Raw genomic sequence first — 23,697 nt, 5'->3', positions numbered from 1 at the left:
CTGCGTTTGGTCCATATCCCTCTAAACCTATCCTATCCATGTACCGGTCTAAACATTTCTTAAACGTTGCATTAGTACCTGCCTCAACTATCTCCTCGGACAGGTCATTCCATGTGCGCATCACCCTTTGTGTACAAAAGTTAACACTCAGGTTCCTGTTAAACCTTTCCGCTTCTTCTTAAACCTTTGTCCCCCTAGTTCTCGAATCCCGTACACCATGCTGCTGCCTGTGACCCAGCTGATAATTCCCCGCTTTGTTTTGCAGACAGCAATGTACCGAGCTGCTCTCTCAGCGACCCCCTGCAGCTGTGCATAGTGCACCCTGCCTGGAGCAGGAATTCAGAAGCAGCAGGCAGGAAGTCAAGCAAGTCTGGCCTGAGGAGATCAAACAGTGACCCAGTGCTCCTGGAACTAGTTATAGAAGGTAACAAATGGTGTTCGGGAGGGCTCAACATGTCAGAGCCTTAGGTGGATCATATTAGGGATAACAACAATTCCCGCCTCCATCATAAGCAGCATTTGGGATACAGGGGAGGTTGCAAAAAAGGATGTCACAGTGGCGCAGCAGTAGAGTTGCTGCCTCACAGCTCCAGAGACTGGCGTTCAATCCTGGCTACAAGGGCTGCCTGGCAAAGGTTCTCCCTGTGATCGTGTGGGTTTTCTCCGGGTGCTCCGGTTACCTCCCACATTCCAAAGACGTACAGGTTTCTAGATTAATTGGCCTCTGTAAAAATTGTCCCGAGTGTGTAGGATAGAACTAGTGTACAGCAACTTTGTTGGTCAGCAGGGCTCCGTGGACCGAAGGGCCAGTTTCCACGCCGTATCTCTAAGCTAAAAAACAAAACATTACAGCTCATACTTATCAGTAAAGTTTTAATAGGCTGGAGTTTCTTAAGAAATAAGAAGGGTAATTGATGGTCTGATGGATATTTATAAGGAAGTGACTGGATGGGAATGGCAAAGGTTTGATCATCTAATGTCAGTATGGTAACGTGGTTAAGTAATTTGACCATCAGAGTTTTGGGCCATTGATCTGAAGCACAAGTTTGAAACCCACCTTAACACAGGTCTTTACATTTGCAATTTAACATAAAAGCTGCCGTTAGTAACAGTACCCATGTAAATAGTCAGATTGCCTTTGAAGTCCTTTGGATGACCAATGTTCTTCAGAGATGGAACTCTGCCATAATGTATCTATTCAAACTGGGTGGATGCCTCGTAACTACTTCCTTAGTTCAGGGACAACCAGGGATGATCACGGACGAGAGATATCCTTGTCCCTCAATTAACTTTTGCAGCTGCCAACCCATTTTGCTTGATAATGCTTTAGGATGTCCTAAATGTGGAAAGCTTTGTATGAATACAAGGTGCATTGTATGATCGTAAATCCAGTTCATTTAAATAAGTGGGAAGGTGGCTCTCCCCAATCCATTAATTTCCTTTACAGATATGGCTGAGATGTGAGTATCAATGAGCTCCAATATGTGGGGGTTGAGTGGGTGAGAGGGAAACAGTCTAGTGTGGCTTAAGCCTCTTCATGAGTAAAAGACTGCAATTTTATTTCCCCACTCTGTGGCCAATTGTTTCTCATTCAGTAATAGACAATAGGTGCAGGAGTAGGCCATTCGGCCCTTCGAGCCAGCACCACCATTCAATGTGATCATGGCCGATCATTCACAATCAGTACTCCGTTCCTGCCTTCTCCCCATACCCCCTGACTCCGCTATCTTTAAGAGCTCTATCTAGCTCTCTCTTGAAAGCATCCAGAGAATTGGTCTCCACTGCCTTCTGATGCAGAGAATTCCACAAATTTACAACTCTCTGACTGAAAAAGTTGCATAAGTAAAACTGAATTCCTCCGGGATTCTTTGCCCTTTCCCACATCTAAGACCTGACCAAGGCCTGCCCTTGAACATCGCCCTCCAACCCTCAGCAAATGTGTGCACTGATCCCAAGGATGTAGCATTGCCCTGAAACCCAGGCAAGCCCAATGGAACACACTGTGGCTGCCTATGGATAAGTTGATTTGAATGGATACGAGTCCTGAACCAAAACTTGCCAATACTGGTAGAATCAAGTCTCAGAGGTTTTATAACATGCATGGGAACCCCGACCCCACACTCCAATGATGCCCTCCTCTTCAAACCCTTTGGTAATTGGGAATGTTTATCAATCAACTCTTTGTTATTCAATTGGATGTTTCTTTCTGAGGCGGTTACAATTTGCCCCGAGAGGTCCTTCAATTTCTGGAGAACCCAACAAACGTCATCTCTCCCCTCCCACCAAGTCCCATTTGTGGTGGGGTTTCCGTGGGATAGAAGCCTGATTAAACAGAGGTTTCTCCACATTCCTGCACCCAACCCCTCCCCATCTTTGTTGTCTCCTTCCTCTGCTTTTGTTCAGCATCTCACGATCAAAGCTTCCTGTTTCTCTCAGAACTGGTGGTGAGCTGCGAGGCAGCGACCCAAACCGACGAGAGGTCAGAGGAGCAGGCCGTGACTTTGCGCAGGGGTCGCAGGTCGAGAGGTCCCAGGTCGAGGCCAAAGTCATTGGTGGATTACACCAGCTACAGAGACACCAAGTTGCTGGTGGCAAGCTTCTTGAAGCATTCGTCGTGCAGCATGACACCCGAGGTGCAGGAACTGGTGGATAACATTAGATCGGTGTTACAGTCAGATGAGGAACATATGGAAGAAGCTGTGGCAAGTGCCAACATACTTGACCAGGTAAGACACTGTTATTGTCGCTCAGCTTCACTCTGTGGGCTATTACCATCTTGTCTATTAGCAATGCTGTGAACTAAATAAGCATGAAGGTGATTTAAGCCACAGCTTATCTGTATTAAACCAGGAAGGATATCATAGAATTATACAGCACAGATTCAGGTCTTTCAGCCCAACTTGATCATGCTGACCAAGATGCCCATCTGTGCTAGTCCTATATAGCTATATTTGACCCATATCCCACAAAAACCTCTCCTAATCATGAACCTGTCCAAATGTTATGAAATGTTGTTGTGATAGTACAAAGGATAGGCTGCTTGAATGGGAGGAATCTGGTGGAGGTTAGATACATAGTACATAGAAAATAGGTGCAGGAGTAGGTCCTTCGAGCTAGCACCGCCATTCAATATGATCATGGCTGATCATCCACAATCAGTACCCCGTTCCTGCCTTCTCCCCCCGTATCCCTTAATTCCGCTAGCCCTAAGAGCTCCATCTAACTCTCTTTTGAATGCATCGAGTGAATTGGCCTCTACTGCTTTCTGAGGCAGAGAATTCCACAGATTCACAACTCTCTGGGTGAAAAGGGTTTTCCTCATTAAACACCAACACAACTGGTTTGGCTCTGTGGCCAGTCTGAACCTTTATTCCCCAGGGTGGAAATGTCAAATAATAGAGGGCATAGCTTAAAACTGAAAAGGGAGAGATTTAATGGAGATGTGTGGGGCAATAGGTTTTTTTTTCACATAGAGTAGTGGGAGCCTGGAACGCATTACCAGTGATGGTGGAGGTGGCAGATGCGATAGTGGCATTGAAGAGGATTTTAGATAGGCACATGGGAGTGCAGGGAATAGAGTGCAGGTTATAGTTTGCATCAACTGAGTGGGTAGTGAGCCTGTGACTAATGGTGTACCTCAGTGATCGGTGTTGGGCCCATTGCTGTTTGTCCTCTATATCAACGATTTGGATGAGAATGTTTAAGGCAAGTGGATGAAGTGTTTACAGACGAGCCTTTTGGGACCAGCGACCACTGTTCTACAATACAATATATCTTTATTGTCATTGTACAGGGGTACAACGAGATTGGGAATGCGCCTTCCATATGATGCAATAAATTAATTAGCTAATCAGTATAAATTAATGCAAAATGACACTGAAATATATATCGTAGACAGGGAAAATGGTTATCAAAAATTATAGTATGATCTTGATCAGCTGGGTAAATGGGCTGAAGAATGGCAAATGGAGTTTAATGCGGGGTGGGTTTAAACAAGATTGGCAGGATGGAATCCTATGTAGGACTAAGGCAGGTGAAAGGTGGTATGAATAGTGATGAAGGTAAGTTTAGTGGACAGAATAGGCAGGAGATAGGCAGGGAGCCAGGCAGGATTGATAGTTTGAATTGCACTTATTTTGCAATGCGAGAGGCCTGTTGGGTAAGGCAGATGAACTTAGGGAGTGGATAGGTACGTGCTACGAGGACATTTTAACTATTACAGAAACCTGGCTAAGAGAGGGACAGGACAGGGTGCTTAATGTTTCAGGTGCAGATGCTTCAGTAGAGATAGACATGGGGGTAAAAGAGGAGGAGGTGTTGCTTTATTGATCAAAGAGAATGGCTCGGCAGCGTTCTGAGATGACATTACTGATGGTTCATCCAGCAAGGCTAGATGGATGGAGCTGAAAAATAAGAAAGGGATGATCACCTTATTGGGAGTGTACTACAGGGCCCCTGTAATGTATGCCAGGAGATTGCAGGCAGCTGCAGGACTAATAAGGTTATCGTAGTAGGGGATTTTAACTTTCCTAATATTTACTGGGAATGTCATTGTGCAAAAGGGGGCAGAATTTGACAAATGACTTCAGGAAAGTTTCCTCAGGCAAAATGTGGAGGGGAGGGCCCTCAGGCAGCACAGGAGGGGGCAATGCTTGATCTAGTCTTAGAAATTGGGAGGGGTAAGTGGATGAAGTGTTCACAGATGAGCCTTTTGGGACCAGCAACCACTGTTCTACAATACAATACAATATATCTTTATTGTCATTGTACAGGGGTACAACAAGATTGGGAATGCGCCTTCCATACGATGCAATAAATTAATTAGCTAATCAGTATAAATTTATACAACCCAGTGAAACAAATTAGAAACAGTTTAAAACAGTGTAAAGTGCAAGTAGATCTGTGCCGGTTCACTGTGCGATGTGACCATCCGGCTCAGCAGGACCGGTTCATAGCAGCTATGGCCCTGGGGATGAAGCTGTTCCTGAGTCTGGAGGTGCGGGCGTAGAAGGCCTTGTATCGTCTGCCCGATGGTAGAATTTCGAACAGACTGTTGCAGGGGTGTGAAGAGTCTTTGTGGATGCTGGTGGCTTTTCTGAGGCATCGTGTGTTGTAGATGCCCTCCAAGGCTGGTAGCTGTGTTCCGATAGTCTTCTGAGCTCTGTGGACTACCCGCTGAAGAGCTTTCTTTTCCTCCATGCAGCTGAGGTACCACACAGGGATGGTTTAGGTTTTAGATATGGATCGAGACTAAATTGTGGCAAGGGCAACTTTGAAGGTATCGGTGGCGCAACGGTAAATTTGCTACCTTACAGCAAATGCAGCGCCAGAGACCCGGGTTCGATCCCGACTACGGATGCTGTCTGTACGGAGCTTGTACGTTCTCCCCGTGACCTGCGTGGGTTTCCTCCCACACTCCAAAGACGTACAGGTATGTAGGTTAATTGGCTTGGTAAATGTAAAAATTGTCCCTAGTGTGTGTAGGATAGTATTAATATGCAGGGATCGCTGGTCAGCGGACCCAGTGGGCCGAAGGGCCTGTTTCTGTGCTGTAAACTAAACTAAACGAAACTCGCTCAAGTTGATTGGGGCAGCTTGTTTGAAGGTAAAGGAACTTCTGGAAAGTGGGATGTTTTTAAAAGTGTGCTGACAAAAGTCCAGAACCTGAATGTTCCTGTTCGATTAGAGGGCAAAGCAGGTGGGCGTAAAGAAGCTTGGATAACGAGAGAAATTAAGGTTCTGGACAAGAATAAGAAAGAGGCATGGGACAGGTTTAGGCAGCTGGGATCAAGTGGATCCTTGGAGGAGTTTTGGAAACTGGGGAGCACGCTATGAAAGGAAATCATGAGGGCAAATAGGGGACAGGAGATAGCTCTGGCAGATAATATTAAGGATAATCCCAAGTGATTTTGTAAGTGCAGTAAGGGAAAAAGGGTAACCAGAGAGAGAATGATGCCCCTCAGGAATCAAAGTGGTCAACTCTGGAGCCACAGGAGATGGGCAAGGTGCTCAATGAGTATTTCTCCTCTGTTTTTACCATGGAGAAAGACACGAGAACATGAGGCAGTCAATGGAAATGACTTGAGGGCAGTCAGTATTAAGGTCGAGGAAATGTTGAAGGTCCTGACATGTATGAAGGTAGACAAATCTCCCGGGCCTGATCCAATATTTCCAAGGATACTGTGGGAAGCTAGAGGAAATTGCAAGTGCCCTGCCTGAGATTTATGAGTCATCATTAAATATGAGGGAAATCCCAGAAGACCAGAGAGTGGCAAATATTGTGCCGTTGTTTCTGAAGGGCTGCAGGGAAAAGCCTGGGAATTACAGGCCAGTGAGTCTTAATATCTGTGGTTGGAAAGTTACTAGAATATTCTGAGGGATAAGACATACATGCATTTAGATGGACGAGGGCTGATTAGAGATAGTCTGCATGGTTTTGTACATGGGAGATCGTCTCACGAATCTGATTGAGTTTTTTGAAGATGTGACTAAAAAGGTTGACGAGGGCAGAGCTGTAGATGTATATATGGACTTCAGCAAGGCATTTGACAAGGCTCTGCATGTTGGGCTGCTCTGGAAGGTTAGATTGCATGGGATCCAAGGAGAGACAGCTGACTGGATAGAAAAGTGGCTTCATGGAAGGAAGCAGAAGCTGATGGTGGAAGGTTCCTTTTCAGATTGGAGGCCCGTGACTAGTGGTGTGCCTCAGGGATCGGTGCAGGGCCCATTGCTGTTTGTCATTTATGTCAATGATTTGATTGAGAATGTGCTCAGCATGATTAGCAAGTTTGCAGATGACACTAAATTGTGATAATTTTCCAATGTTCTATAGATTCAGGATCAGTTCCTGTGGATTGGAGGGTAGCTAATGTTATCCCACTTTTTAAGAAAGGAGGGAGAGAGAAAACGGGAAATTATAGACCAGTTAGTCTGACATCAGTGGTGGGGAAGATGCTGGAGTCAATTATAAAAGATGAAATTGCGGAGCATTTGGATAGCAGTAACAGGATCGTTCCGAGTCAGCATGGATTTACGAAGGGGAAATCATGCTTGACTAATCTTCTGGAATTTTTTGAGGATGTAACTAGGAAAATGGACAGGGGAGAGCCGGTGGATGTGGTGTACCTTGACTTTCAGAAAGCCTTCGACAAGGTCCCACATAGGAGATTATTGTGCAAAATTAGAGCACATGGTATTGGGGGTAGGGTACTGACATGGATAGAAAACTGGCTGGCAGACAGAAAGCAAAGCGTGGGGATAAATGGGTTCCTTTCAGAATGGCAGGCAGTGACTAGTGGGGTACCGCAAGGCTCTGTGCTGGGACCGCAGCTATTTACAATATACATTAATGACTTGGATGAAGGGATTAAAAGTATCATTAGCAAATTTGCAGATGACACAAAGCTGGGTGGTAGTGTGAACTGTGAGGAAGATGCTATGAGGTTGCAGGGTGACTTGGACAGGCTGTGAGTGGGCGGATGCATGGCAGATGCAGTTTAATGTGGATAAGTGTGAGGTTATCCACTTTGGTGGTAATAGGAAGGCAGATTATTATCTGAATGGTGTCAAGTTACGAAAAGGGGACGTACAACGAGATCTGGGTGTCCTAGTGCATCAGTCACTGAAAGGAAGCATGCAGGTACAGCAGGCAGTGAAGAAAGCCAATGGAATGTTGGCCTTCATAACAAGAGGAGTTGAGTATAGGAGCAAAGAGTTCCTTCTGCAGTTGTACAGGGCCCTAGTGAGTCCGCACCTGGAGTACTGTGTACAGTTTTGGTCTCCAAATTTGAGGAAAGATATTCTTGCTATTGAGGGCGTGCAGCGTAGGTTTACTAGGTTAATTCCCGGAATGGCGGGACTGTCCTATGTTGAAAGACTGGAGCGACTAGGCTTGTATACACTGGAATTTAGAAGGATGAGAGGGGATCTTATTGAAACATATAAGATTATTAAGGGGTTCGACAAGTTAGAGGTTTGAAACATGTTCCCAATGTTGGGGGAGTCCAGAACAAGGGGCCACAGTTTAAGAATAAGGGGAAGGCCATTTAGAACAGAGATGAGGAAAAACTTTATCAGTCAGAGAGTTGTAAATCTGTGGAATTCTCTGCCTCAGAAGGCAGTGGAGGCCAGTTCGCTGAATGCTTTCAAGAAAGAGCTAAATAGAGCTCTTAAGGATAGCGGAGTCAGGGGGTATGGGGAGAAGGCAGGAACGGGGTACTGATTGAGAATGATCAGCCATGATCACATTGAATGGTGGTGCTGGCTCGAAGGGCCGAATGGCCTACTCCTGCACCTATTGTCTATTGTAGATAGTTAAGATGAGCTAAGGAATGGTTAATACAGAGAAGTGCGAGGTGTTGCATTTTGGAAAGTCAAACTAGGGCAGGACGTACACAGTGAATGGCAGGGCTCAGGAGGGTGTTGGAGAGCAGAGAGATCTAGGGATGCAGATACAGTTCCTTAAATGACATCACAGGTAGATAGGGTGATCAAAAAGGCTTTCAGCACATTGGCCTTCGACACGGGCGGCACGGTAGCGCAGCGGTAGAGTTGCTGCTTTACAGCGAATGCAGCGTCGGAGACTCAGGTTCGATCCTGACTACGGGTGCTGCACTGTAAGGAGTTTGTACGTTCTCCCCGTGACCTGCGTGGGTTTTCTCCGAGATCTTCGGTTTCCTCCCACACTCCAAAGACGTACAGGTATGTAGGTTAATTGGCTGGGTAAATGTAAAAATTGTCCCTAGTGGGTGTAGGATAGTGTTAGTGTACGGGGATCGCTGGGCGGCACGGACTTGGTGGGCCGAAAAGGCCTGTTTACGGCTGTATATATATGATATGATATGAATAGACAATAGACAATAGACAATAGGTGCAGGAGTAGGCCATTCAGCCCTTCGAGCCAGCACCGCCATTCAATGCGATCATGGCTGATCACTCTCAATCAGTACCCCGTTCCTGCCTTCTCCCCATACCCCCTCAATCCGCTATCCTTAAGAGCTCTATCCAGCTCTCTCTTGAAAGCATCCAACGAACTGGCCTCCACTGCCTTCTGAGGCAGAGAATTCCACACCTTCACCACTCTCTGACTGAAAAAGTTCTTCCTCATCTCCGTTCTAAATGGCCTACCCCTTATTCTTAAACTGTGGCCCCTTGTTCTGGACTCCCCCAACATTGGGAACATGTTTCCTGCCTCTAATGTGTCCAATCCCCTAATTATCTTATATGTTTCAATAAGGTCCCCCCTCATCCTTCTAAATTCCAGTGTATACAAGCCTATTAAGACAGAAATGTGGCAGAATTGTTTCAGAGTTGAGCCTATCGAATTTGCTTCCACTGCCCTTAGTTAGTAAGTTAGAGACATTTTTGACAACAAAGGGGTGGAAGGTTACACAGTTGAGTTTACAGTCAGATCAGCCGCAATCTTATTGAATGGGTGAATCGGCGCGAATGACCTACTCCTTATTCTTGTGGGCCTGGTAAGCTCAGTGTTAATTTTAAGGGGTTGTGTTTCCTCTCTGGGTAGGCGATCACGGGCAACTTGCAACGCACCATCCCGCGCAGGGGAGCAGCCCAGACACGAGGCCGCACACGGCTGTTGCACCTACGGAGCTGTGGGGACCTGAGCACGTGCACCGTAGGGGAGTGGCGGCCCGGAGCCAGAGGGAGGGAGCTCAAAGGGCAACAGGAACGGCCACACAGTCTGATCGGTGTGATACAAGAGACCATGCTGTGATCACCCAGGACATTCCCCAGTGCGAATACGAGCCAAAACTCTGCCTGAGAGCGCAAGCAACACGCCAGGAAAAGGAATAACCTCCAGATGATAGTGCAATACGAGAAAGGGGAGAAGCTTAATTAGAGCCATACCTAACAAACTGGAGAACAACACGTGTGAATTTCAGCAAAAACTCCTCAAAGTGCCCTTAGCTCCAACTGTGGATTAATGAGATTTGTCATTTATGATAAAATGTTTTGTTCGATAGCATGAGAGCACTGTTTATACCTCTTATTAAATTAACAAATCTTCTGACACCTTACTGCCCAGCTTCAATAGAGAAATGTCAATGCTCTACTGTTCCTTGCGTCTGGCCATGCCACAGGGCACTTTATTTGAAACAGAAATGAAGGAGTTACCGGCCCGACCAAGGTAAAAAACGAATTAACACATGCTTTCTAACTGTCACCTTTACTGCTCTGAATAATCAAAGTACTACCTTACGTTGAGTACATTGTCTTCAAATTAGGGATTCTTCTCTGCAGACGTCAAGAGTTGACTACAACAAAAGCAAATAAATTTGACATACAAATGGTGCATATGATAAATTCTCCAAAGATACTGAATTATTTGGTGGCTGTTTACACATGTGTAGCAGGAACTGCAGATGCTAGTTTACACCGAAGATAGACACAAAAGGCTGGAGTAACTCAGCAGGTCAGGCAGCATCTTTGGAGAAAAGGAATGGGTGACATTTCAGGTCGAGACCCTTCTTCAGACTGAGAGTCAGGGGTGAGGGAAACTAGACATATGGAACGATCAGGTGTGAAAACGGCAGATCAAAGCAGACGACAATTTTAGATGTTATACCTGCAGTCTCTTGAATGGAATAACCCCCTGCTGAGCCAGAACTGATTAATGAAGCTTTGTGAGCTGCTTGGATCAGGAGCGACCAGTGGTACATTTTGTGTGACAAAATTATTTCCTTTGCCCTCTGCAGTGATTTATAATTTAAAGTTTAGCAAATGATCTTAAATGTTGTATAGGAATAAAGTGTGCACATATATAAACTTCTGTATCTATAAACTGTGCAGCCACCTTGCTTCATGTGGACTATCCACAGAGCAGACCAACACAGGGAAGTGTTGCAAAGGTATAGATCAAGGGGATTTGTATTTTGCTATGTTTGGTCTCTTAAAACTGGTCACAGATGTCCTCTGTCACTAATGTCACTGTTTCTATTTGGTAATGTACAGTTGGAGAACAGGGCAGCAACACAGTAGCAAAGCACATTGGGTGGCACAGCTGGGAGACCTGTTGCCTCACAGTGCCAGAGACCCGGGTTCAATCCTCACCTCGGATGCTGTCTGTGTGGAGTTTGCATGTGCTCTCTGTGACCAAGTAGGTCTCCTTCAGGCGCTCCGGTTTCATCCCACATCCCAAAGATGTATGGTATGGGTTTGCAGGTTAATTGGCCTCTGTAAATTGCCCCGAGTAGGGAGTGGATGAGAAAGTCGGGTAACATTGAGCGGGAGATCAAGAGTCAGCATGGATGAGGGTGGGTTGAAGGGCCTGTTTCCATGCTGTATGGTTCAATCAAACAAACAGTGGTTCCACAGGTCAAACTCTTGTCCTGTGTAAACAGATCTAATAGCACCATTAAGGAAATCTCCGCCACCACTATTTACCTCTGTACCACCATCTCTAAGCCAGAGCTCGCTCTGCTCACACTGATTGCTGCATGTCCCATAACACTAAAGGTCATGAATGAGCAGGGAGGGTTTATACAACTTCCAGTAGCTTTGTACTGAGGTTACCTGTGTTTCAGCACACATGTGACTTTTATCTTGAGGGTTATGATCCAGCTTGATACTTTCAGGTCAGCGTAGTTAACAAAAGAAGGCATTGAAATTGTAAATGATCAATGAGGACAGTTTGATGTTACTGGGCAAGAACAGTGTGTACATTGTTGCCACTGTTTGGAATGCCACCATCTCAAACAACTTTGAATATTCTTTTATTACAAAAGCAAATATCAACAAAAGGGTTTCTGTCGTCAGGAAATTCAGATGGTGCGCAGTTGTTTCTGGTACGTTTTATTGTTCAAGAGTTGTGAGACACATCCCCTGTGCCGACAGTGCCTGAACACTGTTACAGAGGTAAGTAAATACATGCAACACACAGCACAGCAGCTACAGAGAGGCAATACGTGGAAACGCCAGTCCCAGGACGGACGCGCAGCGAACCAAAACAGGAAGATCAGCAACAATCTCCGGGGCTTTCACACTCCTTTCTCCCCCTCCTCCTCTACAAGAACACACCAGGCGTGCTGTCTAATCTCAGGTGTGATCATTCATGTGCTGCTGGTTCTGTTGTTTGAACTTAGTGAAAAGTAGCAACTGGCCCTTTTTCAAGGCACTTCGAGCCAAGCCCCAGTCAGACATTGTTACACACTGATTTAATGAGATGTCAAAAGAAAGAGATGAGCAAATGCACTAAAAGTGGCCAAGTACTGATGTCAAAAACCCCAAATAAAAGCTAAGTTCTGGAATAAAACTCAGCTCTGAGGGTGGGTCAAACTACACAACTTCAGCTGTGCTTCTTTCCCCCCCCCCCCCACTGAAGCTCCCTGACCTGCTGTGTCTTTAACGCTATCCTATTACCTAATGTAGGCCTCATTCCCCCACTTTACTGCCTGCAAGGTAACTCATGACAAATGAGGGCTTTACAATAATCCACTATGTATATTGGCCACCATTGCTGATGCCACACTTATTTACTTCGTTAAGATGATATTAGGATTTGAACGTGCATCTCCCAATCATTCTCACATATTTCCTTAAGGCTCGAGGTGTCATTTGGCCAATTGAGTCTATGCTAACTCTGAGTACATTAATCAGTTTTATTCCCTCATTTATCTCCCTGAAGCTATTCTCACTCATGTCCCTCAACTCCCTCTACTTATCCTTCCACTCACCTACACGACAGGCAATTTACAGCAGCCCATTAACCCACACTTTGTTGGGACCATGAGAGAAATCCCCTCCCTGCAGTCACTAATGCCCAAAGATCAGAATCCAACCCAGGTCCCTGGAGTTTAGAAGCAGCAGCATTAATATTCTGTCACTGAGTCACCCTGGACCTTCTAATTACTGATCCAGTAATAAGATAGTAGTATTTTCCAGCAATTGTTTTAACTTGAGAAAATGCACAACTGGTTTGAAACAGATTGCCATGACTCACCAGAACTTTGCTACAATCTCATGGCATTTTCTTGTTAAGGAAAGTTTCTCTTTGTCTCTCAACTTATATTCGCAATACAAAGGGAACTGAAGAGAGAGGGGGTAGACACAAAATACTGGTGTAACTCAGCAGGACAGGCAGCATTTCTGGAGAGAAGGAATGGGTGACGTTTCGGGACGAGACCCTTCTTCAGAGAGGGAATGGATTTGAATTCTTCAGTTTCTATTCCTATCCCTACAATTATTTTTATACTTGCACACCAAAAGTGCTGCAATGCCCACTGTATGCACGTTCATAATATGCCTAACTCCATGGTTGGATTTCCTTCAACACTTCTATGGGTTTAATTTAGAATATCTGTCAATTTGTTCGGTTCAAGTCACTGCAGGCTCTTTTCAACATGCCACAATTGGTCTCCTAATGGCTTGTGAGGATTGCCAACTTTGTGACCTCTTCCTGCAGAGTTTCATCACATGACCTGCTCCCTCACCTTTAAATCCAATCCTCCCTATCATCATTTCAATTTTTTTACAGCCAACTCCATTCAAAGAAAATGGGGGTAATTAATTGCACCCGCCATCCCCTGGAAGATTTCCCTCATTGACATTTGCTGAGTGGTCTCCTGCAGAGAGAAGGTCCAGGCAAAGTAGGATGCATGCCTTTCAGGAGTGTGGTCAAGAGACTCCTTACAAGCAGAAGGGGACAGAACCTGGAACCCTTCTGCCAATGACAACTGATGCTGACATTGATAGGATTTCCACTAACAAAAGGGTAGTAAGAGGGCATAAGGAGTTAGATCACCTACAATCTCACAAACCAGTAGCTTTGAAAGGTTGCATGTTATTTCTGTATCCTTTGAATCTCAAGACACAGCCCTAGCAAACAGGAACCCTGACCATTAAGGTGTCTGAAGCTTATCTTTTTTCAGATGATCCAACCACTGGTTAGCCCATCTACTTTAGACAATAGGCTCCTTTTGATATGCAAGTCAGGATTGTGCATTGTTTGCGGCATTTCATCCAGTGTCTCTGATGACCGAGGTAATGAAGTCACAGTAAGGTTACCATCTCCTCTAGGCCACATGGGGACTAGCCAGGAATGGGGAAGGGAGATCCGAAGCTACAATCCTGGTCCCCTTCCCACTAGCCCATGCCCCGAGTCGACCTGTCTGTCCAATTGGGCATACTTGGGATCTGACATCTAGATGCAGGAGGCAATAACTCTAAAGTGGTCTGGGTGCCTTTATGTCCCTCCTCTATCCACTGGTCAATGGCCCCCAAGTGACTAACCCCTTACTCTGCACCCACCATATCAGGAGTCTGTCACATGAAAACTGGAAGCCTAATAAGGATTTATTGGGAGTTTAACATTTATAATTCTACATTTTAAAGAATTAACAAAGGAGAGTCGTGTGCTAAATATGTGCGGTAATATCGGTTGCAGGTGCAATCACATCTGCTCAGCTAGGACATGGTTTACCATCTCAAACGTTCACACCCACTGTCACTAATCCACTGTGGCTGCAATATGTACCATGAACAAAACAGACTGCAGCTAATCGCCAAGACTTAGCCAGCAACATCCCAAAATCCTGCACAGCCAAGAGCGCCAATACAACACAACCCACCCCACCAGCTAGTTCCCCCTACAATGTGCAGGCCATCCTGGGTCTAAACATGGGAACTCTCTCCCAAACAACATCACGGGAGTTCCTTCTTCAGAAGAATTTCAGCAAGTAGGGAAGGGCAATAAACACGGACCTTACCAGAATCGTCACGTCACGCGAGTGAAGGAAATAATTTGGTTCACTTGACTTCAATGGATCTGAGTGCACAGAAGTGTTTACAATTGCTGGCCAATACTCTCACATGCGTTCAGCTGTGGAGACCGTGGGCAAAATTCTTTCAAGATGATAAAAAAATGTTTTTGCAGACTGAACACATTTGAACACTTTTTTTTCCTCATTGTAATTGAGAAAAAAAGTTAAGGAATGTAAATCATTAAACATATCACTCTCTTTTCCCCCTCCCCCCAAAAAAATAAATCCTTAACAGTAACTTAAATAAATAGACATTGTCACTGTATTACAAACACATAAAATAATCCTCAAAAAAAATACTGGATTATGAACTACATTCATAAGTGCATTATTTGACAATAATTAATAGCTGACAAACTTTAAACAATATTACAAAGTAGAACTTTATGTTGCAGTGTTATAACTCCTGATGTCTGGTGTTATATTCTATTGCACCAAATAACAAAAAATGTATTTTCTAGTGCTGCATAAAGTGTTTACATTAAGTTCACATCGGCATCTGTAGGTATTGATTATAGATATTAACACACGTCATTGAATGAAACCCATTAACTTGTGCCATGCCATTATAACTTCAAGTAATGATGCTACAGAACTGTGGAGGTTAACACATTAGGTTTGTGTAAACATAGGAACTGAGTCTAAAGCAGAGATAAACTCTGGCATTTTCAGTATATTCACCCTCAAATTACTCTGGTCTCAATTAATTTACCTTTGTGCCAGGACTCTGATGCTCCACTAAAATTCTCGGAACATCCTGTTGCTGGGAAGTGCAAAAGCACTGTTATAATGTTTCATCCAGTTAATCCAGGAGCGTAACTAATCCATCAATACTGGATGATTACTGATCATTACCAGACAGCATCTAATAAGTGGCTGGATGAGCACTGTGAAAACTTACATGCTCCAGGCTGGATAGCTCTTTTGTCAGACAGAGGGGTAATGGATCACCTCTTGTACTTTCAACTTCAATGATTACTGCTTGTCTAATGCTAACCTCATCATGAGTCAAACTCCTGTCCAGAATGTTCATGGCACTCATGGTCTCACTAGAGAGCAGAATCATGCCATCACTTACTCAAGACCACATCCTTGTTACTCGTGTAAGAAAAAAGAATTGCAACTGCTGGTTTACACCAAAGGCAAAACTGGAATAACTCAGCAGGTCAGGCAGCATCTCCGGAGAAAAAAGGATAGGCGGCGTTTCAGGTTGGAACCTTTCATCTTCAGAAAAAGGGTCCCAACCCAAAACACCACCTTTCCATTTTCTCCAGAGTTGCTACCTGACCTGCTGAGTTACCCCAGCATTTTGTGTCTATCCTTATGAACCCCGTTGGTTAAAGGTTCTGCCCCATTAAACGATGTTCACCCCCACTTTAAACTGTCACAAATGACGTCACAGTAGCAAAACATATGAAGTTTTTCATTAACTGGATTCATGTTAAACAACATAGAACTCAAGCGGAAACATTGGCTCAGAACTTGTATCTCTCTGCTGATGGATGTTCCAGGGGAACGAATGTGTGCATGTTAAGTACCCCAGCACTGAATTTAATGCTGTCTAACAAAACATTAGGCCTAGCGTGTGTTTAAATGTATAATTGCTTGGCAGGACACTACCACTTTGATGCTAACATTTTACTTTAACATATTTTAACATCGTATATTAAACCTATGTTTTCAAATAATTTCTACCTCAGCCCCACCTCTGCATATTTAATTCTTTGCCCTAAAATAAAACATTAATTTACTCAAGCGTTTGCCAATGATTAGTTTTCACATGATAGATGTTACGAGATTGTAACTGTGTAACATTCCATGCTTTCTAATCTCTGCCTTTTAATAATTTAAATTAGGAATTCATGGCCTACAGCTTATTTAAAAAATTGAAAATAGCTGACACAAGAATGTTCTGCCCTTAACTTTAGGGAATGGTTTCAAACTCTGACTTGGATAAGATTATCAAAATAACTTCATTACAAACACTCCAGTGCATGTTGGAATGTATCAATGAGGTAAAGAGTAATAGATTATGAGAATTAATCAGGAATGTTTTAAAATATAATTAGGAGTGGAGACATAGAAACTTCTGGGTAAATGGACATACATTTTGAGACTTTGTAAATGCCTATCAATTTGTTTAACTTTAAATACATTTCCCAATTACATGACCACTCATCTGCAATGAACTGGTTCTGCATAACAGCCCTCTCTCTCTTAAATAACATTAAACTATATAGGTGCCCAGTCACTTATTTTGTGTTAACTTAGTGAGAATTAACCTGCGAGAATATATTTACATTTATTTCTATATAAACCGCACAAAGTTGCATGTCTGAAAGGCAAAGGTTCGTTTTTTTTTTTTACAGATTTTGTTGTCAAACAAAGCACGTTTAAAAAAAAATTGTCGTTTCTGCAGCTGCACAAATGCAGCAAAGATCAACACAATCAAACCACACGGACACTTCCACTGTGCACACTGGGGCAGGGGGTGTCGTCCTTTCAGATGTAAACAGGCTGCTCTTGAGCTGTGAGCAGTCTATACATGGCTGCAGGCATGGTCTTCATGTGAATCTAAGGGAGAAATGAGGAAGACGAGATTGAATTTTGACATCACCAGTGCTGGAGAGAGAGAGAGAGGATCGTCTTCGAGATGGGTTAGGCAATTTGGCCATTCAATCATGTCTGATCTATCTCTCCCTCCTAACCCCATTCTCCTGCCTTCTCCCCAGAACCCCTGACACCACAAGCAGTGATGTCAATAAGGCAGCATGGATAAAAATGAACCACCACCACTGTAACCTGAACAGTGGGTGAGTTAGTACAGGTATGTCGGTTAATTGGCTGGGCAAACGTAAAAATTGTCCCTAGTGTGTGTAGGATAGTGTTAATGTACGGGGATCGCTGGGCGGCACGGACTTGGTGGGCCGAAAAGGCCTGTTTCCGGCTGTATGTGTATGGTTATGGTATGGTATGGTATCTGGGAGAGAATATCTTTAAGTAGGTTCAAAGCCCCAAATGGTAATGTTATCAGACAAGATTTTCTCAGATAATAAGATAGATGACAAAAGCTCCATCAGAGAGGCTGGTTTTAAAGAGCATCTTAAAGGGGAGCATTTCAAAGGGCACTTAAGGACAACCACACCACTGCGAGTCTGAAGTATATACAACCTAGATGATATAGGCAAGATAGATTTTCTTCCCGAAGTATCATCAGTTAACCAGAAGCATTTTTGCCGCTGTCCAGTAACTTCCAGATCTCCATCAACAATATCAGCTTCGCAATCAAGACTGAATAAATTAACAGAATTTAAATTTCCCATTTGCAAAGGGGGATTCAAACTCAAGTCACCACTGCATTGTTAGTTCAGGCCTCTGGACTGCCAGCAATCACCATGTGTCCTTGTTTACATGTCTGGGAACAGATGGAAATACATTAATCAGCTCACTGTCTAAGGCAGTTATTGCAGTTCAGTAAGGTCATAAGTGAGAGGAGTAGAACTAGGCCATTCAGCCCATCAAGTCTGTTCCGCCATTTAATCATGGTTGATCTATCTTTCCTTCCTAACTCTATTCTGAGGCTATGGCCTCTGGTACTAGATTCTCCAACTCGTGGAAACATCCTCTCCACATTCACTCTATCCAGGCCTTATACTATTCGGTAAGTTTCAATGAGGTTCCCCCCCCCCCATCCTTCTAAATATTGACAGCTGACCAGACCCCTCCACACGCTGTTTGACTGGTTCCAGTGGAACCAGCCGTTGGGGAGAGTACAATCAGTGCCTGTCATTCTCACGCTCATTTGGTGCCAATGACCACAAATGAACTCCTATCCTGGCATACTTAGTTCAGATGTTAATGTCACAGAAACACTGAGCCAATTCCAATGCGTGGCTCCCTGCAAGCAAGCAAAAGGCTAGAACTTAAACCAATTACAACGGAAGAATTCAACGACAAGGGATTGCAACATTTGCAGTGACAGACACACAGATCTGATTTCTTCCCTTGGGGAAAGTTAAAAATCTGTTTGGCATTTATCCCAATCTCTTGGGATTTATTATTTAGACCAAGGTAACTTCAAGGGCACACTGGTGTAACTGATGGGAGAACTCGTATCATTTGCTTAGCACTTCAAGGATCAGTGCCAAACAGATCCAAAATTTATACTCTTATAGTCATATGATATGGAAATAGGCCCTTCGGCCCAACTTGCCCATGCCAACCAAGATGCCCCATTCTACGCTACTCCTAGCTGTCCACTTTTGGCCCATATGCCTCTAAACCTTTCCTAAATGTCTTTTGAATGTTTATAGTATCTGCCTCAACCACCTCCTCTGGCATTCTCACGCTCATTTGGTGCCAATGACCACAAATGAACTCCTATCCTGGCATGCTTAGTTCAGATGTTAACTTTCCCCTGCAACCGCAGGAGATGCAACACCTGTCCCTTTACCTCCCCCCTCGACTCCATCCAAGGACCCAAAGAGTCTTTCCAGGTGAGGCAGAGGTTCACCTGCATCTCCTCCAACCTCATCTATTGTATCCGCTGTTGCAGATTGTCATAGTGAGGCCCACCGCAAATTGGAGGAACAGCATCTCATATTTCACTTGGGCAGCTTACAGCCCAGCAGTATGAACATTGATTTCTCCAAGTTCAGATAGTTCCTCTGTCCCTCCCTTTCCCCTCCCCCTTTCCAGTTCTCCCACTAGTCTTCCTGTCTCCCACTACATCCAATCTTTGTCCCTCCCCTGACATCAATCTGAGGAAGGGTCCCGTCCCGAAACGTCACCCATTCCTTCTCTCCTGAGATGCTGCCTGACCCGCTGAGTTACTCCAGCATTTTGTGATACCTTCGATTTGAACGAGCATCTGCAGTTATTTTCCTACCTCCCCTGGCAGCTCGTTACATATCCCCACCACCCTCTGTGTGGAAAAAGTTGCCCCTCGGGTTTAGACTTTAGTGATACAGCGTGGAAAAAGGCCTTTCAGTCCAACGAGTCCGCGCCGATCAGTAATCACCCCGTACACTAGCATTATCCGACACACTAGGGACAATTTACAGAAGCCAATTAGCCTGCAAACCTATACGTCTTTAAAGTGCGGGAGGAAACCAGAGCACCTGGGGAAGACCTACATGGTCACAGGGAGAATGTACAAACTCCACACAGACAGTTCCCCTAGTCAGGATCGAACCCGGGTCTCTGGCGCTTTAAAGCAGTAACTCTACCGCTACGCCAATGTGCTACCCCGATTACATCTTTCCCCTCTCACCTTAAACTGTCCTCTTGTTCTTGTTTTTCCTACTCTGGGTAAAGGACAAGAGTGTCACACTATTGAGCTCCAGATTGAAGCCAAATACTATTTATTGGTGATTTTTAAAAAGCTTGAAAGGGAACCAGATCATCACACACACAAATGGATGCATTGGTCAAACATGATTTTCCTTTCACAAAATCATGTTCACAATGCCTGATCATCCAGAATTTCTATGTTATCTAACCTGTCCACTATGATGTCGTACATTTTCCCCAATTACAGATATTAAGCTAAGTGGCCTGTTGTTTCAGTTTTTCTTTCCTTTTTAAATTCCCTATTTTGAATATACTCAATGGACATTCCCCAAATCTAGGGAACTGAAAAATAAGACTAATGCTTCAACGATCTCATTCGCTGCTACTTTTAATAGCTGGGATGTTTAATGCTCTCCCAGAATCCTTCAGCCTGCAGCTCAAACAATGTGCTCTCTACCAATTCCACAATGATTATAATTTTCATGAATTCCTTCCTCCCTTCTAATTCCCTGTTTTACAGCTATTTAGAGTGATGCACAATTTCTGCTTAATTGGTCTGCCATCCCCGTGTTTTCCATTAATTCCCCACATCCACTTTCTGTAGAACTAGAACTCACTTTGGTACTCTTGTTTTATCGAAATTGCCATAGAATATCTGTATTCATACTTCTGGCTGACATTACCTTGTACCCTAATACTTCCTCGCTTATTAATCTTTTCTTCATTTGCTTTTACCTTCAGTCCAATGTTCTGATCTATTATTTGTCTTTGTACAATTATGTTTTGTCTTTATGTTTGATATTTCTTTTAACATTTTTGGTTAGACATTCTTCCCTTCAGAAGTTTCCATTTTCATTGGATCTGTGCAATTTGAAATTTTCTATTAAATCTCTGTTGCTGCATTTTGACTGGCTGATCCTATGATTTAATGTGACAGTTGACTTTAGCTAGTTCTGATTTCATGGTCATCTCTATTTTAAAATACTACTCTTGGCCACATCATTCTCCTCCTCAAACCAAACGTAAAATTCAATCATATTATGATTGCTGTATTAATGAATCCTGTCTTATTATGGAGAATGGCAGATCCAGTGTAGCTGGAGGCTAAACTCTAGTTAACTTCAGAACTAGATGTTATAACCAACAATCCCCAAAAATGTTATGCACTCCTCATTAAGGCTAATTTTGAGCATCCGTTTATATCCCCTGATTTTGGCAATATCTTTCTGACAAGCCCCCAATATTTCTCCTTTACATTTTGTCCCACCATGGATTATGAACAGGAGACATAGACACCACTCGCACATGTGAATTCTGGCCTTTATTATTTCTCACCTCCAGCCACACCACTTTACTGCCAGGTCTCCTGAACTTAGGTCATTCCTTTACATTGCACAATGACCATCAAAAATTAGCAGAACCACTCTCCACCTTTTCCAGCTTCCTGTCCTTCCTGAATATCACAAGGCCTTTAATATTCAGATCCTCACCCATGTTGTTCTGCAGCAATGTCTCCAGGTTGGCCATCAGATCAGACTTAGTTCTACTTGCACCCCGAGCTCATACATTTTATTTTGAAATTTATATGTAGTCAGACACAAAGCATTTTGCCTTTTTATTACATTTAAAATCATGAGTCTTAACACCTGATATACTGTACTCCTAGATTTATATTCTTTATCCCTTCTTATCGCTGTCCATCATTTCACAGATAAAATCCTTTCTCTGTGTTGTTCTATCACATCTTTACAACTTTGATCACTTGCCCCCACTATTAATTTAACATCCATTCTGGAACACTGACCCCACCATGGTTCAGGTGTAATGCAATCGTACAGCCCCCACTCTCTCCAGTCCTGGTGTTGATGCACATGAACTGAAATGTTATCTACATTGAATTGACATGTTTGCTGCCAATTTTCACCTTGCTCTACTTTCACATGGTCCACAAAGCTGGGTGGCAGTGTGGGCTGCGAGGAGGATGCTATGAGGATGCAGGGTGACTTGGATAGGTTGGGTGAGTGGGCAGATGCAGGGCAGATGCATGGCAGATGCAGTATAATGTGGATAAATGTGAGGTTATCCACTTTGGTGGCAAGAACAGGAAGGCAGATTATTATCCGAATTGTGTCAGATTAGGGAAAGGGGAGGTGCAACGAGATCTGGGTGTGCTTGTACATCAATCACTGAAAGTAAGCATGCAGGTACAGCAGGCAGTGAAGAAAAATAACGGCATGTTGGCCTTCATTGCGAGAGGATTTGAGTTTGGAAGCAAGGAGGTCCTGCTGCAGTTGTACAGGGCACTGGTGAGACCGCACCTGGAGTAATGTGTGCAATTTTGGTCTCACAACTTGAGGAAGGACATTATTACTATTGAGGGAGTGCAGCGTAGGTTCACCAGGTTAATTCCTGGGATGGTAGGACTGACATGATGAAAGAATAGGTTCACTGTGCTTGAAATTTAGAAGGATGAGAGGGGATCTTATAGGAACATATAAAATTCTTAAGGGATTGGACAGGGTAGATGCAGGAAAATTGTTCCCGATGTTGGGGGGGGGTCCAGAACCAGGGGTTACAGTTTAAGAATAAGGGGTAGGCCATTTAGGACTTAGATGAGGGGGAAAAAATTCACCCAGAAAGTTGTGAATCTGAGGAATTCTCTGCCACAGAATACAGTGGAGGCCAATTCACTGGATGTTTTCAAGGGAGAATTAGATTTAGCTCTTAGGGCTAAATGAATCAAGGGATATGGGGAAAAAGCAGGAACGGGGTACTGATTTTGGATGATCAGCCATGATCATATTGAATGGCGGTGCTGGCTCGAAGGGCTGAATGGCCTACTCCTGCACCTATTTTTCTATGTTTCCATCTCTGACTTTCCTCCTTGCATCAAAAGGGTAGTATACATTCTCTGTGAGCCCACAGCTGCCTTGCAGGTTCTTTGCACTTGTTCCATTGATGAGACTTCCTGCATGCTGCCTCTAAAATGCTTTCCTTCTAACTGAACAGTGGTTTCCCACTGGCACCCAGCACACATAAAAGAACCCTTGGATTCTTTTGTCCTGGACAGGACATAACTGTGTTCCTCCAACCCTCACCCTCCACTGGCACCAGTCTCTGCCTTCAAAAGATCATCCCTTACAATTTCCATCACCAGTCAAAATTCTCTTCCCTTTCAGCATTTTAAAGGGATCGTGCCCTTCGTGACTCCCTGGCCCACTCTTCCATCCCCACCATGACACTTTATCATCTACACACAGGACGTGCAACACCTGTCCTTTCATCTCTTCCCTTCCTATCTTCCAGGGATTCAAACAGTCTTTTCAAGTAAAGCAGTGATTCACGTGCATTTCTCCGAGCCTAATGTAGTGCTTTGCCACACAATCTCCTCTGCACTGGAGAAACCCCCCAAATGCAAATTGAGTAGTGGCTTTGGGGAGCATCTTGCTCAGTCCCACGTGATTGCTGCCATTCTAATGGCCATGCACACTACCTCTCTGTCCTTTTTGGACTGCTGCCTTGTACACCATCACAAGGCCACACACATGTTTGAGAATCATGCAGGTTATCTGGGCACAACTGCAGTTTACTGGACAATTTTTCTAACTTTCCATAACCAACTCTTTCC

General features: G+C 44.0%; 2 protein-coding genes across 8 annotated transcripts in view; one reads left to right on the top strand and one right to left on the bottom strand.

Moving 5' to 3' along the window:
- The window catches only part of fam189a2 (family with sequence similarity 189 member A2), a 66,644-nt gene extending 55,873 nt beyond the window's left edge, over positions 1–10,771 (top strand). For all 4 annotated transcript variants that reach the window (XM_078395425.1, XM_078395429.1, XM_078395431.1 and 1 more), the window contains 3 exons: positions 266–424; positions 2,437–2,726; positions 9,524–10,771. In XM_078395425.1, coding sequence (XP_078251551.1) covers positions 266–424; positions 2,437–2,726; positions 9,524–9,733 — 659 coding nt within the window. In that variant the 3' untranslated portion in view covers positions 9,734–10,771. The remainder of the gene's footprint in view (positions 1–265; positions 425–2,436; positions 2,727–9,523) is intronic.
- A 1,024-nt stretch (positions 10,772–11,795) lies between these two features.
- LOC144591043 (amyloid-beta A4 precursor protein-binding family A member 1-like) overlaps positions 11,796–23,697 on the bottom strand; it is a 113,578-nt gene continuing 101,676 nt past the window's right edge. For all 4 annotated transcript variants that reach the window (XM_078395396.1, XM_078395390.1, XM_078395384.1 and 1 more), the window contains one exon: positions 11,796–17,351. In XM_078395396.1, coding sequence (XP_078251522.1) covers positions 17,280–17,351 — 72 coding nt within the window. In that variant the 3' untranslated portion in view covers positions 11,796–17,279. The remainder of the gene's footprint in view (positions 17,352–23,697) is intronic.

Source organism: Rhinoraja longicauda, chromosome 3 (assembly GCF_053455715.1).
Source record: "Rhinoraja longicauda isolate Sanriku21f chromosome 3, sRhiLon1.1, whole genome shotgun sequence".
Classification (NCBI taxonomy): domain Eukaryota; kingdom Metazoa; phylum Chordata; class Chondrichthyes; order Rajiformes; family Arhynchobatidae; genus Rhinoraja; species Rhinoraja longicauda.
Note: the sequence above shows the minus strand (reverse complement) of the source record. Positions and strands in the feature narration are given on the sequence as shown.